The 13,843-nt window shown below is 41.8% G+C and overlaps 1 protein-coding gene across 1 annotated transcript in view; it reads right to left on the bottom strand.

Moving 5' to 3' along the window:
* Positions 1-8,481, bottom strand: part of il12rb2 (interleukin 12 receptor, beta 2a) — a 39,837-nt gene extending 31,356 nt beyond the window's left edge. Inside the window, exons 1-4 of the mRNA XM_078219375.1 lie at positions 8,382-8,481; positions 6,871-7,155; positions 5,096-5,210; positions 3,074-3,300 (exon numbers count right to left, since the gene is read on the bottom strand). Coding sequence (XP_078075501.1) covers positions 3,074-3,300; positions 5,096-5,210; positions 6,871-7,155; positions 8,382-8,451 — 697 coding nt within the window. The 5' untranslated portion in view covers positions 8,452-8,481. The remainder of the gene's footprint in view (positions 1-3,073; positions 3,301-5,095; positions 5,211-6,870; positions 7,156-8,381) is intronic.
* Between the last annotated feature and the right edge of the window lie 5,362 nt (positions 8,482-13,843).

Genomic DNA, 13,843 nt, shown 5'->3' with positions numbered 1-13,843 from the left:
AACTAACTGGTCTATAGTTTCCTACTTTCTTCCTCCCTCCATTTTTGGATAAGGACATTACATTAGCATTTTTCCAATCCAGGGGACCCTTACCTGCATCCAGGAAATTTTGGAATATTTTAACCAAAAGATCCATCATCTCCATTGCCACTTCCTTTAATACCCTAGGATGTAGGTAATCAGGTTCTGGGGACTTGTCTGCCTTCAAACCCAATAATTTGTTGAGTGCTATTTCCCTATGAATGATGATTGTTCAAGTTTCTCCCTTTCAATTTCCTTTGCATTACCTGTTACTATTGGGATGGTATTAATGTCCTCCACCGGTGAAAACTGAGGCAAAATATTGATTCAGCATCTCTGCCATTTCTGTGTTCCCCACTATTAATTATTCGCTCTCATCCTCCAAGGGACCAACATTCACTTTAGTTACTCTCCTCCCTTTTATGTCCTTACAGAAGCTTTTGCCATCCTGTTTTATATTTTGTGTTAGTTTTCTTTCATAATTTACCTTTACTCTTTTTAGTAACCCTTTGTTGGTCTTTAAAAGTTCCCCAATCTTCCAGCCTGCCACTGGCCTTTGCAATATGGTATGCCTTAGTTTTTGCCTTTAACTTGCTTAGCTATAGATTTTTTTTCCCCCTTTACACTCTTTCTTCCTCTCTGCAATATATTTTAGTTGGGAGGAATTGAATATCTCCTTAAATAACTGCTACTGCTCATCAACTGTCCTACCTTTTAGTCTTCCTGCCCTGTCCACTCAGACCAAGTCTATCCTCAGGCCTATGTAATTACCTTTGTTTAACTCCAAAATGCAGGTGTGGGACTCCAATTTGAATTCTCTCATGCTATGATCACCCTTCGCTAGAGGGTCCTTAATTATGGAATCATTAATTAATCCCTGCTTATTGCACCAAATCCAAAATAGTCTGCTCTCTGCTTGGTTCCATAATATAATGCTCCAAGAAACAATCTCTAATACATTCAATGAACTTTTTCTCGAGGTTACCCTTGCCAATTTGATTAATCCAGTCTATGTGCATATTAAAATCACCATGATTATTGCCATACCTTTCTTGCAAGCCCCCAGTATTTCCTGGTTTATACTGTGCCTGACCTATAGATTACTTCCACTAGGGACTTCTTTCCTTTGCTGTCTCTTATTTCTACTCAGGCTGATTCTACCTCTTGATCTCCAGTGCTTGTATAATTTCTCACTACAGCGTTGATTCCTTCCTTCACCAGCAAAGCTACACCACCTCCTTTTCCTTTCTGTCTATCATTCCAAAATACTGAGTACCCTTGGATATTCAATTCCTGGACCTGGTCTCCTTGCAACCAAGTCATAACCCTTTGTCTCTATTTGCACTGTTAACTCATTAATTTTGTTCCAAATGCTTAGCGCATTCAAACATGAGGCCTTCAAGTTTGTTCTATTATCAAATTTCCCTACTCTTGTATAATCCCTTGTTGCAAAATATCTTCACACATTCTGCCTCTTCCTTTTATTTTCTGGTAACTATTACTTAATATTGATCACTTGCTAATTTTAATTAAATGAAGTTTCATTACCAAAGGTCCTCCTCTTAATCATATTAAATGGTTGGTGAATTTACCCCATCCACCATCTGCACAGAGTGTAGTTGACATGAAAATCCCCCAGTCTATCGATTGGACAGTTCAAATAGCTCAAGGAATCCCTGCAGGAGCAGCAGACGGGACAGGATTCAAGTCTTTTTTTATTCATTCATGGGAGGTAGGAATCACTGGCTAGGCCAGCATTCATTCCCTTCCCTAATTGCCCATGAGATGGGTAATAAATAGTCAGCGACACCCACATCCCATGATGAATTAAAAAAGACTTGAATCCTGTCTCTTTCTGCTGCCCCTACAAATGGCAATCCCATTTCCCTCATCCTACACTCTGCCAATGTACCAAATTGTCTAGTATTGTCTTTGGATGACTACATATTAGACAGAAATCCCTCATCTTATCTGGTGCTGCCAAAAGTGCTTAATTGCTGCTAGGACACAGAGATCCTCTGCTCAACAACTAGATTGCCTGAGACTCAGTTCAAATGTGTTGGATATATAGGAGGAGCCATGAAGGCCCATATATAGCACTCTATGTAAATCACTAAGGTCCCCTGCATTGCCTTCCTTTAGTTAAAATATACGTAGTGTTAGGCTGAATGCCCACGAACACCAAAAATCAAACTCCTCTTATCAATCCTTGACAAATATTCATTTCAGGGCAAAAAAGACCTACCCTAAGTCAACATATGGCTAAACCTAGTCTCTTCTGACCTCTTATGCTCTATATTGGCATCTTGTATCTCATCACCTACAATACTCTGCTGTTTCGGTTATATAGTTCAGCATTTTATTTCCCATTATCATAATGCTCTGTGTTGAGCAGGCGTATAAAACACCAGGTCTTGTCATTTGTTTTTCGAAATTCATTTATGGGATGTGGGCATCACTGGCTGGGCCAGAATTTATTGCACATCCCTCACTGTCCTTGGCCTGAATGGCTTGCGAGGCCATTTCAGATGGTATTTAAGAGTCAACCACATTGCTGTGGACGTGGAGTCATATGTAGGCCAGACCAGGTAAGGATAGCAGATTTCCTTCCCTAAAAGGAGATTAGTGAACCAGATTTGTTTTACAACAATCAACAAAGGAATCTTTCAACTTTATACTTCGTTACTTTATATATTTCAAGAAGTAACTTTTGACACCCATTTATTCTTCCTAGGTATGTAGCAAATTGCCAGTTTGATTTATAGTCAGGCATCTTCTCTGATGATTAAAGGCAGTCAAGAAAAGGGAAGATGTGTGAGAACTGTATTTGTAGTGGTGTTCGAATTTAGCCCATTTATGAACAGAAAATATTCTGTTACTGGTGTCAGCTATTTGTATATCTCTCTAGGTCAGCCAAAGGGGAAAATCAATGGCTTCAGGCCAGTATTGGTGTAGCTCTTTTCAAAACAATATTGGCAGAGTGCTGGGATTTTAGAAATCTCTTATCCCCACTGGTCTACAGTAGAAACATTTTCATAAAACTTCCACACACCGATCTCATCCAAGGTGAAGTTTATAACAGCTGAAGCTCGACTCCCCAGTTGGTTTGAAGCATTTACCCAAGCTGAATAAACGGAGTATGGGTTGAAAATGTGCCCGGATTCACAAGCAAAGCCCAGCCTTTGGTGTTCTGGAGTCTTCCTGTGCTTTGCACATTTCCCAGTCGATGGCTGTGCAGAGGCAGCTGACACAATGAAACTGTGTGACTCATTCCTGAACCTGAAAAAGTTATTACACAGTCATGATTTTTTAAACATATCTGTATGTTTGAAATGAACTGTGCAGCACTTCATTGCTTGCACTTAAAGAACAGCAATAGAAATAACCAAGGTGCTAGTTCAAGTCGAAATTTCCCAGCACTCTGCAAAACACAGACCATTATTATAGCATTTAACACCCACACAATTGAGATCCGCTGAGCTGTGCGATTTATTGTTGAGCGGCCGATGTGAATTTTTGCCAGAAGTCCGAAGTTCTGTGCAATATTGTCATATCCAGGATCCTCTATATATATTGTGGTCTGTGTGTGCATCCAAACTCCCAGGGGACCATAGGCTGCACTCCCCTTTTGAGGAAGAGAGCTAACTGATGTGTTTTAACTCAAGGGTCACCACACCTCAGGGCAAGTTTGAGAAGGCAGGACCTTTGTGGAAAACATCAGCCAGTACAGGAATTGAACCCGTGCTGTTGGCATTGCTCCATGTCACAAACTAGCCGTCCAGTCAACTGAGCTAACCAACCCCCATATATGTTGTCAGCTTAACCACCATAGACACATGACCAGTGAGTTCCAGTCAATTAGGTTTGCATGTTGAGCAGTATAAAAGTACAGTCAGAGACAGTTTGATTAGGTCGTTTGTCTCATCAGTTTGGTGGCTGATGGTGCATAAACAAATGGGGTCCTAATAGCATCAAAAGGTTACCGGGGATGCACACCCAGACAAACATCAGCTGTTGCAGGAGGAACATCAACATTCTTTGGTCTGCCTGAAAATTGTTGGTCTTCCAGTGCAAGGAGTTGTCCCAACTGGCACATGCCAAAGCCCAGGACTACATGCTGAGGGATGCAATAAAGCTTGGGGCAGCCACCACTGAGGTGCAATGGGGAAAGGTCTCCATTGAAGAGCTTTCAGCTGTAGTACACCAAGGGGAGAAGAATTGTATCAAACCCCTTGGGCTATATGACTCAGTGAATATTACATGCATCATAATTATATTGAAACACCTCAGAGTGCAACACTGGGGGTGGGGGGAAATCATGTTCTCTGGCCCCGCTCATGCAGGTGCAAATCCTGTTATGGCTGCAGACTCTCACAAAAGAGGCTATAACTTGATTTGCGCCAGGGAGAACTCATTTTGAGATTCTTCCTGCTCTCGGCCAACGCCCAACAAGCGTTTCCCACCGGAGAATCACACCCACGAACTGTGTAGAAAACCTGAATATTATTGCACGCTCTGATGGCTATTTTGCATGTTTGCAATGTTCACTCAGCTGGGGCACAGTATGCTTTTCCAAATGGTGTGGATTAGGCTTTGGCTATTGCATGATTTAAGGGAAGAAAATGGATATATATTTGAAACAGAGGAACATACAAGGTTATGGAGAAAACATGGGGCAGAGTATTAGTTTTAAATTACTGTAGCAAAGCTGTAGCTTCCTTTTATACTGCAAATATCTACACTCTCATGGGGCACAATAGTTGCAGCACTGTGGGGACAAAGGTTGATGGTGGAAAGAGAAAAAGATTTGAATGATGTTCATGGAAATCCCAGTCAGAGGTGCCAGGATTTGGAGATCAGGAAGCATTTAAACAGAATTTTCCCCTCAGAAAATTAAACAGATGAGGCAATTCTCACAATGGGGCAGTGTGTACATGGTTTGTGGAAGGAGCAAGCTTCAAGACGGAGTGCCCTTTTCTTATTCCATACTTCATTGTGTTCTAATGTGTCATTTTCATTTAGTCAGTTTATGTTTAATGGCAACATCAGTGTTGAATCTGAAGAATCTGCTTACCACAATATGTGATTTGTACTGATGTGTGTGACGTGTCCTATATGCCAGCTGCACATTACATCGCCATCTCTTCCATGCTGAATGCACTTCAAGTTTTGGGGCTGACCCGGAGGATCTGAAACAGCAGAATTAGGAATCTTTGATGTAGAATTATTTCCTAGAATCTTTAAACACATTTATTGTAATATCAATAGTGCACAATGGCATGAATGTGAATGATAGGGACTGGCATGATTTTGTGGCAGCAATGTTGCGAGCACAGCAATAAAGTTAATGATTATTCATAAAGACAGTAAATGCTGCAAATATATATCAGGTCAATTAACATCTGCAAATAAGAAGGACAATTTAAGGTTTTGATGAAAGATCCTTTTTCTGAACTCAAAGCTGTCAAGCTTCTTGGTAAGGTGTTGCTTTCTCTACATTGAGGCAAGGATGTTGGTGAGAGGACTAGAGGGACACCCAGCTTTTCTTTATTTAAAGTAATGTTGTGGGTCCTTATCAACCATTGAAATCAACAGTGCAAACAAATGCCGTGATGGTTTAATGTCCAAAAGACAGCACAGCAACATCTCAGTATCTGACAACCTAAACTGATTGGCTTGGATGAGCAACTCAAACTCTGATGTAGGGTTCAAATTATAAGCTTCTGACCCAGACTCAGGGTTATCTAGTGATCCAGGTTGATTTTGGTCTTCCACCAAGAGAGGCAGGAGGTGTGTGGGGTGAGTGCATTGCTCAGAGGGGTGAATGGGGAACCTGTCCCACATTCTGTGCTGCTGCTCACGGATGGTGCAGGCTGCCAGTGTGACATCAGCCTTCCTATTAGCCAGCCACTCACTGATTAAAGGGCAGGAAGTTGGTGCTGCTACAAGTTTACGGGCTTGCAACAGTTTAAACAGTTTAAGGAGGAGGTGCACTTTCATGTGGTCAACGTGTAGAGGGAGCAGATAGATATGAGAGCTACAGCAGAGTCCTAGGATTCTTAGAAACAGATAAGAAGAGGAGAATGCCTACTTCCTCTTGGATAGCTGGCAGGTACCAAATCAAATAGGGATGGGGCACATGGGCATACAAACAACATCATCTTCAGACCTCGCTGCAGCGCAGAAAGAAGAAGTTTAATGCAATTCCCATGAGTGTCACGACTTCCCTTCATATTGCTCATGATTTTTGCACAGCCCTGCAGAATCCCACTTTTGCCTCAGGATCAGTAATCCTTCCATTTATCCCCTCCACTGGCTCTCCATAAGGCCAGGGAAATCTTCATTGTACCATCTTTCTACTTGTACTCACACCCTCAAAATCTGTTACAACCTTGACCACACTTGCTGCCAGTTCCTGTCATCGTGCACACTACAATGAGTTGGTTAACACGCGGTGAGTTGAAGCCTTGCTTGGAACATGCATTTACCCACATCCACTTCTCTTCCAGGAGAGACTGGCACATGATTTTTAAAATGCAAATTAGGAGTTAAAGCAAAACAAAATCATCCCTCTTATTCCAAAGGCAGCTACAATTGTGTAAACGATCCTTTGGATTTGCATCAGGTTGCCCAGGAGGCCAGGGAGAGAAGGAAATAATTGAATTCTTCAGCTACTGGTGATGTTGCAGCATGGTAAAGTGACTGAAGCATTTTGCCATTCACACCATCACTTTTCAGGACATATGTTTATAGCAGTCAACAACACAACTGAACAGCTTGCACAATTTACTAATTACTCATAACACTGTAAACTCAATTCAATCAATAAAATTTTAAAATACCACTTACTGCCAGCTTTGATATCAATTCCACAAATCAAATATTCAGTGTTACAATGCAGTTTGCAGGCAAAACTGGACTTGGGGTCTTCAAACTTTGGAATGTGTGCAATAACCGTGTTGGTGGAGATCTGTTCAGTAATTAGCCGCTTGGTATTGTCTTTAATAATACATAACTGTTGAGCTGTACATTCATTGTAAAATGATCCCTTTAATATACACGATACGTTAATGCTTGATCCAAGTCTTATCACAGACGCAGGGCTGACTTGCATTTCCCCATGAGCACACGATTCTGGAACAAGATGGCAATATTTTGAAAAGTGTAATAAGCTTAAAAAGCCATTGGCTATATTAACAAATAATGCATTTGTACGATATTTTTCAATTTTCTGATGGTAACCTGCTTAATTGAAATGTGTTAAGCTTAGTTTTATGTCCTTACAATGTCAATCTCCTTTTCATGTATTAGAACATTGACTGCAATGATTGTGAAGTACTTTGGGATATCCTCAGGTTGTGAATGATGCAACAGAATCACAACTTTTTTCTTCTTTCTGACATATGTGGAAGAGGCATCTCGACACATTAAACAGATTGTGTAACAGATAAGCCACAATGAGGATTTAAATCAAATGAGCAGGGTGGTCTAATAAAGCAAATTATTACTAATGATCTATAGTTATTGCTATGGGTTAACTATCAGTTGTATCCCAGAGTATCTTATTAAGCATTGTTTTACAGCATTGCTAGAGAAGGAATTACAATTACTGTTCCATGGATAGTTTAGTGCCAAATGCACGATGGTGTGACTGGCATGTAAAAGGCAGGAAGCTTCATATCAATGTGCTGAACTAGTTGGTCACAGGAGGAATCATGTTGGGGCCTTTCTGAAAGCTAGCCATTGATACCTGCTGTATCGAACAGGATTTGGCATTGCAGTGATGGCTCCCAAGATCGACTAGTCACTCAATACACATCACCTAGGCCAATACATGCAGATGACAGGCAGCACGTTGGCACAGTGGTTAGCACTGCTGCCTCACAATGGCAAGGACCCAGGTTTGATTCCTGGCTTGGGCCATTTACTGTGTGGAGTTTGCTCATTCTCCCCGTGTCTGCGTGGGTTTCCTCTGGGTGCTCTGGTTTCCTCCCACAGTCCAAAAGATGTGCGGATTAGGTTGACTGGTCATGCTAAATTGACCCTAGTGTTAGGGGGACTAGTAGGGTAAATACGTGTGGTTATGGGGATAGGGCCTGGATGGGATTGTGGTCGGTGCAGACTCGTTGGGCTGAATGGCCTCCTTCTTCACTAAAGGGATTCTATAACAGGTTGGGTATGGTTCCAGGGAGATGGCTGAGCCTGTGGAACTCATATTCAGCAAGAGTTAGCATTTAAACAGGGGAAGGAGATTGAAAAGAAATAACATAACCTCAACGGAGCAATATGCTGTGAGCTCAAAGAAGATTTCCATCACAGTAATCAATGTGCACAATTAGAATTCTTTAAATGGAGCTTACCGGCTCCCTTGTTCTTGTACAGCAAGATGGTGATTAGTTTGATTAACAAACATATTCCAACAAACTCCATCAAATAATACAAGGGAAGCTCAAGATCCAGTAACCCCGGACGGTAGGCTGTTCCTGTAAAGAGATTATTCAACAGTCTTAGTCCCAGATTTCAGGTCTGATCTACTTTTGCTAGTTGCACACATTTCTACCTTATATTAAGCTCTTTCCCTTCTCCACTACCAGCCAATGCCAAATGTGTTTGAGTTCGTCTCAGTCTAGTTCCTAGTACCCAAAGTGTAATTTTATCTCGAGTTGCCTTGGAGAAACTGAGGATGGAAGCAGAAATAGCAGTCTGGTATTGTGCTTTCCAAATGCTGGGCAAAGGAACACTGTTGGTGCTGAGTAGAATGACCTTTATTACTCAATGTTCAATCTTGGAAAAGGTCGATTACCTAAAACAGGTGCAAAGTTGTCAGGGTATCTACTGTAATTACCCAATGACTGCAGCAAGAGGTCCGGCCAATTTTCAAAGTTGGGTCTAATTTCCATACCATTGGTGAGTTGCCCGCACATTTCAGAGCAACAGAAATCCAGTGGCTTCACTGTGAAACCCATTGGTACTGGAAATTGCAAATAGAGTCCTATAAGTGGCATTGAACCCCAAACTGCAGTGTCATCTATGGAAAGGCTAGTCATTCATTTGAGGCCTGCTTGAAAATTGGATTGAATGGCTACTACTGGTTATACAGCTTCATTTCCCATTGATGCTGGAAAAAGAAAACTTTTGAAAAAAAAATGATCCTGAAATACAGACATTTATGTTAAGTTTAATATTGCATCATATTACCAACCACATCCTTCTTCAGAAAGCATGGAAAAAGTGCCTGTCTGCTCTCAAAAATCTGCCAGACACTGTCAATGTAATCTAAAGTGAATATTTCACACTCAGTATGAGAAACTGCTCCATCGACTCTGCAGCCGCGATAGTGTGAGGAATATCAGGAATTGCTCATTTCTGCAACTTCATGAACTCATCACTATTTCCCCCCCCCCCCCCCCAGACCCTTCTTCTCATCTCGCTGTATTAATCACTCCTTCAAATCTTACCCCTTACTTTGTATTCACAATACCCTCTGATCTTGCCCTCTCTGATGCTGAACCATCTGTCCTGAACAAAAGACCTCAGCTGCAGTCTCTTATAACTCCATCTCAATCGCCAACAAGGCTCAGCTCTTCTTCAACAATCTTTGCCTCCACACCTAATTCTTTGGCCAGGAGTTCCACCCCATCTCTCCACCCCCCCCCCCTCCCCCCACCTGCCACATACACACGTGGATCTTTGTAACCCATAACCAGTTCTCTCCCTTCTGTCAGGCCTCTTACCTTCTCTAGATGTTTTCACAGAGAACTGCCAGTGTTACATTAGCCATCTCAATTTTTCTGTTCCCCTCACTCACTCTAACCTATCTCCTTCTGAATTTATAGAATTCTATTTTCACGTCTATCCTGCTGACAAAGGTGGTGCTGCTACTGTTTGGTGTACCAATCTTTACCTAGCAGCAACTGAATGGCCTACATTCTGATACTTCCTCCTCACTCCCCCTGACAAGGATCGAAGCAGTGAACCACAAGCCATTGTATCCAGGTTTGTCACTGTCCTCATCTGTTCTGGAGATTTACCCTCCAAGACCTCCAATCTTATAGTCCCCCAACCCTGTATAGTCTGTTTCTACGTCCTTCCCAAAGTCCACAAACAAAATTGCTCCAGTAGCCTTGTCACTTTGGCCTGTTTTTGCCCCAACAAACAGATTGTTTCCTTTCTCAACTATTTTTCTCCCCCTGTCTAATCTCATCCTAAACACATCCATGAGTGATTCTTCTGATGTTCTCCATCACCCTAATAGTTTCCAGTTTCTTGGACATAACCGTCTCCTTTTTGAAAATTGAGGACAGTGGAGGTCCAAAGAGATAAGGAGTCCATGTACACACATCAGTCAAATGTGGTGGTCACATACAAACAAATTCCAAAAGGTTCATGGAATGGAAGGCTTTATGAGCAGAGGGTTGGGATATAAGGGGAGGAAGCTTTACTGCAGCTATACAAAGCTCCAGATAGACCAGGATGGCCTGCTATGTTCTGTTCTAGGCACCGCACCTTAGGGCAAATTAACTTTAGAAGGGGTGCGCTGGAATGTTACCAGGGCTCCATGGGTTAGGTTATGAGGAGAGGTTACATAAACTGGAAAATAGAAATTTTGGGGTGATTTGATTCAAGATTTTAGAATTTGTAAAGGAATTGATAGGACAGAGAGAAAAACCTCTTTCGTTGCTCGGTGAGTCCAGGATAAGGGGACAGAAGCTCAAAAATAAGATCAAAGCCATTCAGGACACAATTTTACATTTCCCCACTGGCAGGTTTGTAGACGAGGCGGTGAGCCTAAAGTTTCTCGGATGGCCTGCTTGCCAGATTCCACAATTTTATGCTTAGATGGAGGAGGCCCAGGCATGCCCACCCATCCTTTCCCTAATGGAGGCCTTAAATGGCAAATTCTTGAACAATCAAAGGTTGTTTCCCACCCAGCCTCTATTTTCATGCTGGCAGGTGGAGCTCTGGACAGGGAGGCAACCCAGAAATAAACCAGGTTCTCCTCGGTGGAAAGGGACACCTCCAACAATAGCCTCCTTTTAGCATCAGGCAAATCCCCTTCCCTCTCTGGAAGGTTCAATCCTCTCATTCCCTACCTCTTCACCAACACCCCGCACCTCCCCTCCCAGTCTGGGGCAGGGAGGAAGCCCAAAAAGAAACAAGGTTCACCTCAGGCATGTCCATTGCAGTTTGTGACACTGAAGGGACTAAAGACTACCAGGCAATCAGAGTGAGGAATGGAAGTCCCACCTTCAGCAAACTAACACATTGGAGTGTGCAAGGCCTTGAGCCAGGCAGGATCAGTGCGGCTGCGTTCTCTGCCAACCCTTCAGTTGGCAGGAAAAAACACACCATCCTAGAAGTCCAAAAGTATTTCATTGGTTGTACAGTGCAGAGACTGATAGGAATGTGGAAACCCCATTTGCAAAAAAAGCAGTAGATGCTCATTCAGTTAATCATGTTAAATCGGAGAATGATAGATTTTTATTAGTCAAGGGTACAAATAGAATTAAGGTACAGATCAGGCGAGAATGACAGAACAGGTTCAAGTGGCTGAAAGGAACAGCATGGGACCAATGTAGCTCTGGGCATTACAATTACTATGAGTCAGAATCCCCCCCCCCACAGTCCACTTACAAGATCTGAGCCCATATTCTAAACATCTCCACATTACAACAGTGACCACAGTTCCAAATTAGTTCATTGGTTAAGTGCTTTCAGGCATCCGATGGTCATGAAAGGTGCCAAATGTGAGTCTTTTTTTGTTAAAGCAGACATATCCATGCAATACTGAGAGTCTGCTGCACTGTTGGAGATGCTATCTTGGATAATATGTTAATTTAAGGCAGTTTCCCCTGAGGTCTTATAATGCTTTTTGAAGAACAGGGCAGTGTTCTTGGCCAATACTTAACACCCAATTATGAGTACATTACGAGTATAGCTATATTTCCCTACATTACGAGTATAGCTATATTTTTAAGCCTGTGAGGCAATTTGACATTCTCTTTTTAGCCTCTTTCTCTATAGGCTATTGTCCAAACACAACCCAAGGTACTGGAATACTCACATTGGTGCACAGTGACACCACAATCATGCTTTCCGGTATGGGATCTCTGTAGTAACAAACAAAGTGATATTAATATTTGAGGTGTCCAAAGGTAAGCCAACATCATTAAAACAGATTACCAAATAATTTATCTCATTGCTGCTTGTGTAACATTGCTGTGAATAAATTGCCCGATGAATTTCCTGCATTGCAGTGACTACATTGTGATGTCTCTATCGCTAAATAATCAGCTCCAGCAATGAAGAATGACGAACTGGGTGAGATTCCACAGACTGACCTATTTCTGGAGAACCTTCGCTTCTGACATGATATTTTTTAAACAAGCACCAAAGGCCACGGAAACTCAATATGCTCCAAAGATAATTTGCACTCAAAATTCCTCACTCTTCTGTTGCTTATGTTGATATCTGGTGAATTGCATTATAAAAAAATCAACACAACCAAGAGTAAACCCCAGACCATAAATTTTATCCAGATCTTAACACGCCCAAAAACAGTGGAAAATACAAACTAGTGTGAATCCAAACTTATTGTTTTATGTAATCAGGAAAAGGATAAAACTGAAGGTGCGAAAACATTTGATGGAATTCTGCTCTCAATAAACCTTGTTACCTTCAGATTTTGCTGAAGTGAATTTAATTAAATTTGTTCCTTACTATCATAGAAAATAAGCTAGGAGTTGAGTTTCAAATACTGATGGAACAACAATGCAATAATTATATATATTTATGGAATTTCATAGAAGTTTCCCTTTTGTGAATTGAGGTACAGCATAAATAGTGTCCATTCCAATTCTCCTGGGTTTCAACTGACCTTTTGCCAAAGTTACTTCAGGAGTTTGGGAAAGTCCCTTGGAAATTGTCCTCAGAAAGACCATCCGGCACTGATTACAAAATTGTGATCTTATCAAGACGCTTACCAATTAAAGGCCTAGGAATATGCAAAGAACTTTTATCAAGAGTCTGTCCTTGTGACTTGTTTATAGTTATATAGTTTTCTTCTGAGTTGCAAAGGCAGGTTAACATCTGATGAACAGTCATAGAATAGAATCCCTACAGTGCAGAAGGAGGCCATTCAGCCCATTGAGTCTGCACCGACAATTTCACCCAGGCCATATTCCCTTAATTCCATGTATTTACCCTGCTAATCCCCCTGACACTATGGGGCAATTTACCACGACCAATCAACCTAACTTTTGGTGTAAGGGCAATGTGTGCTCGCATGACAACCAAATCCCTCAAGCCTTTCACTGTGTCTAAATTGCCATGCTGTTTGTCCGACATTCGGTACTGGTGAGCAGAAATTTCCTCCAGCTAAGTATTAGAGAAATAAGTTTCCAGTCCCTACTACAAATTCTGTTCACTGGCCAGCAACTCCCTGGCAATAAAATGAGACTGAACTAGACTATTTACAGTCTCGGTGTCATATTGACCCCAGGATAAATATCTGACCACATAGTTACACCCCCACTAAGGCTGCCTTCATGACAATGCCTGGCTCCACTCTTGCCTCAGCTCATCTGCTGAAGTCCTCATCTTTGCCTTTGTTGTCTCTGTATTTAACTGTTCTTGTTCACTCCTGGCTGGTCCCGCATGCTACGCTCCATAATTAACTAGACGTTGTCCAATAACCATGTTCCTATTTTCCCCTATATCTGGGACCTTACAATGATTGAAGGCATCACACTCTGATTTTATTTCTTGAGATTGAGTGTTTCCGGATTTTCCCCCGTGTTTGAGACCACATTCTGAAATTCTG

The sequence above is a fragment of the Mustelus asterias genome, chromosome 8 (assembly GCF_964213995.1).
Source record: "Mustelus asterias chromosome 8, sMusAst1.hap1.1, whole genome shotgun sequence".
Lineage (NCBI taxonomy): Eukaryota > Metazoa > Chordata > Chondrichthyes > Carcharhiniformes > Triakidae > Mustelus > Mustelus asterias.
Note: the sequence above shows the minus strand (reverse complement) of the source record. Positions and strands in the feature narration are given on the sequence as shown.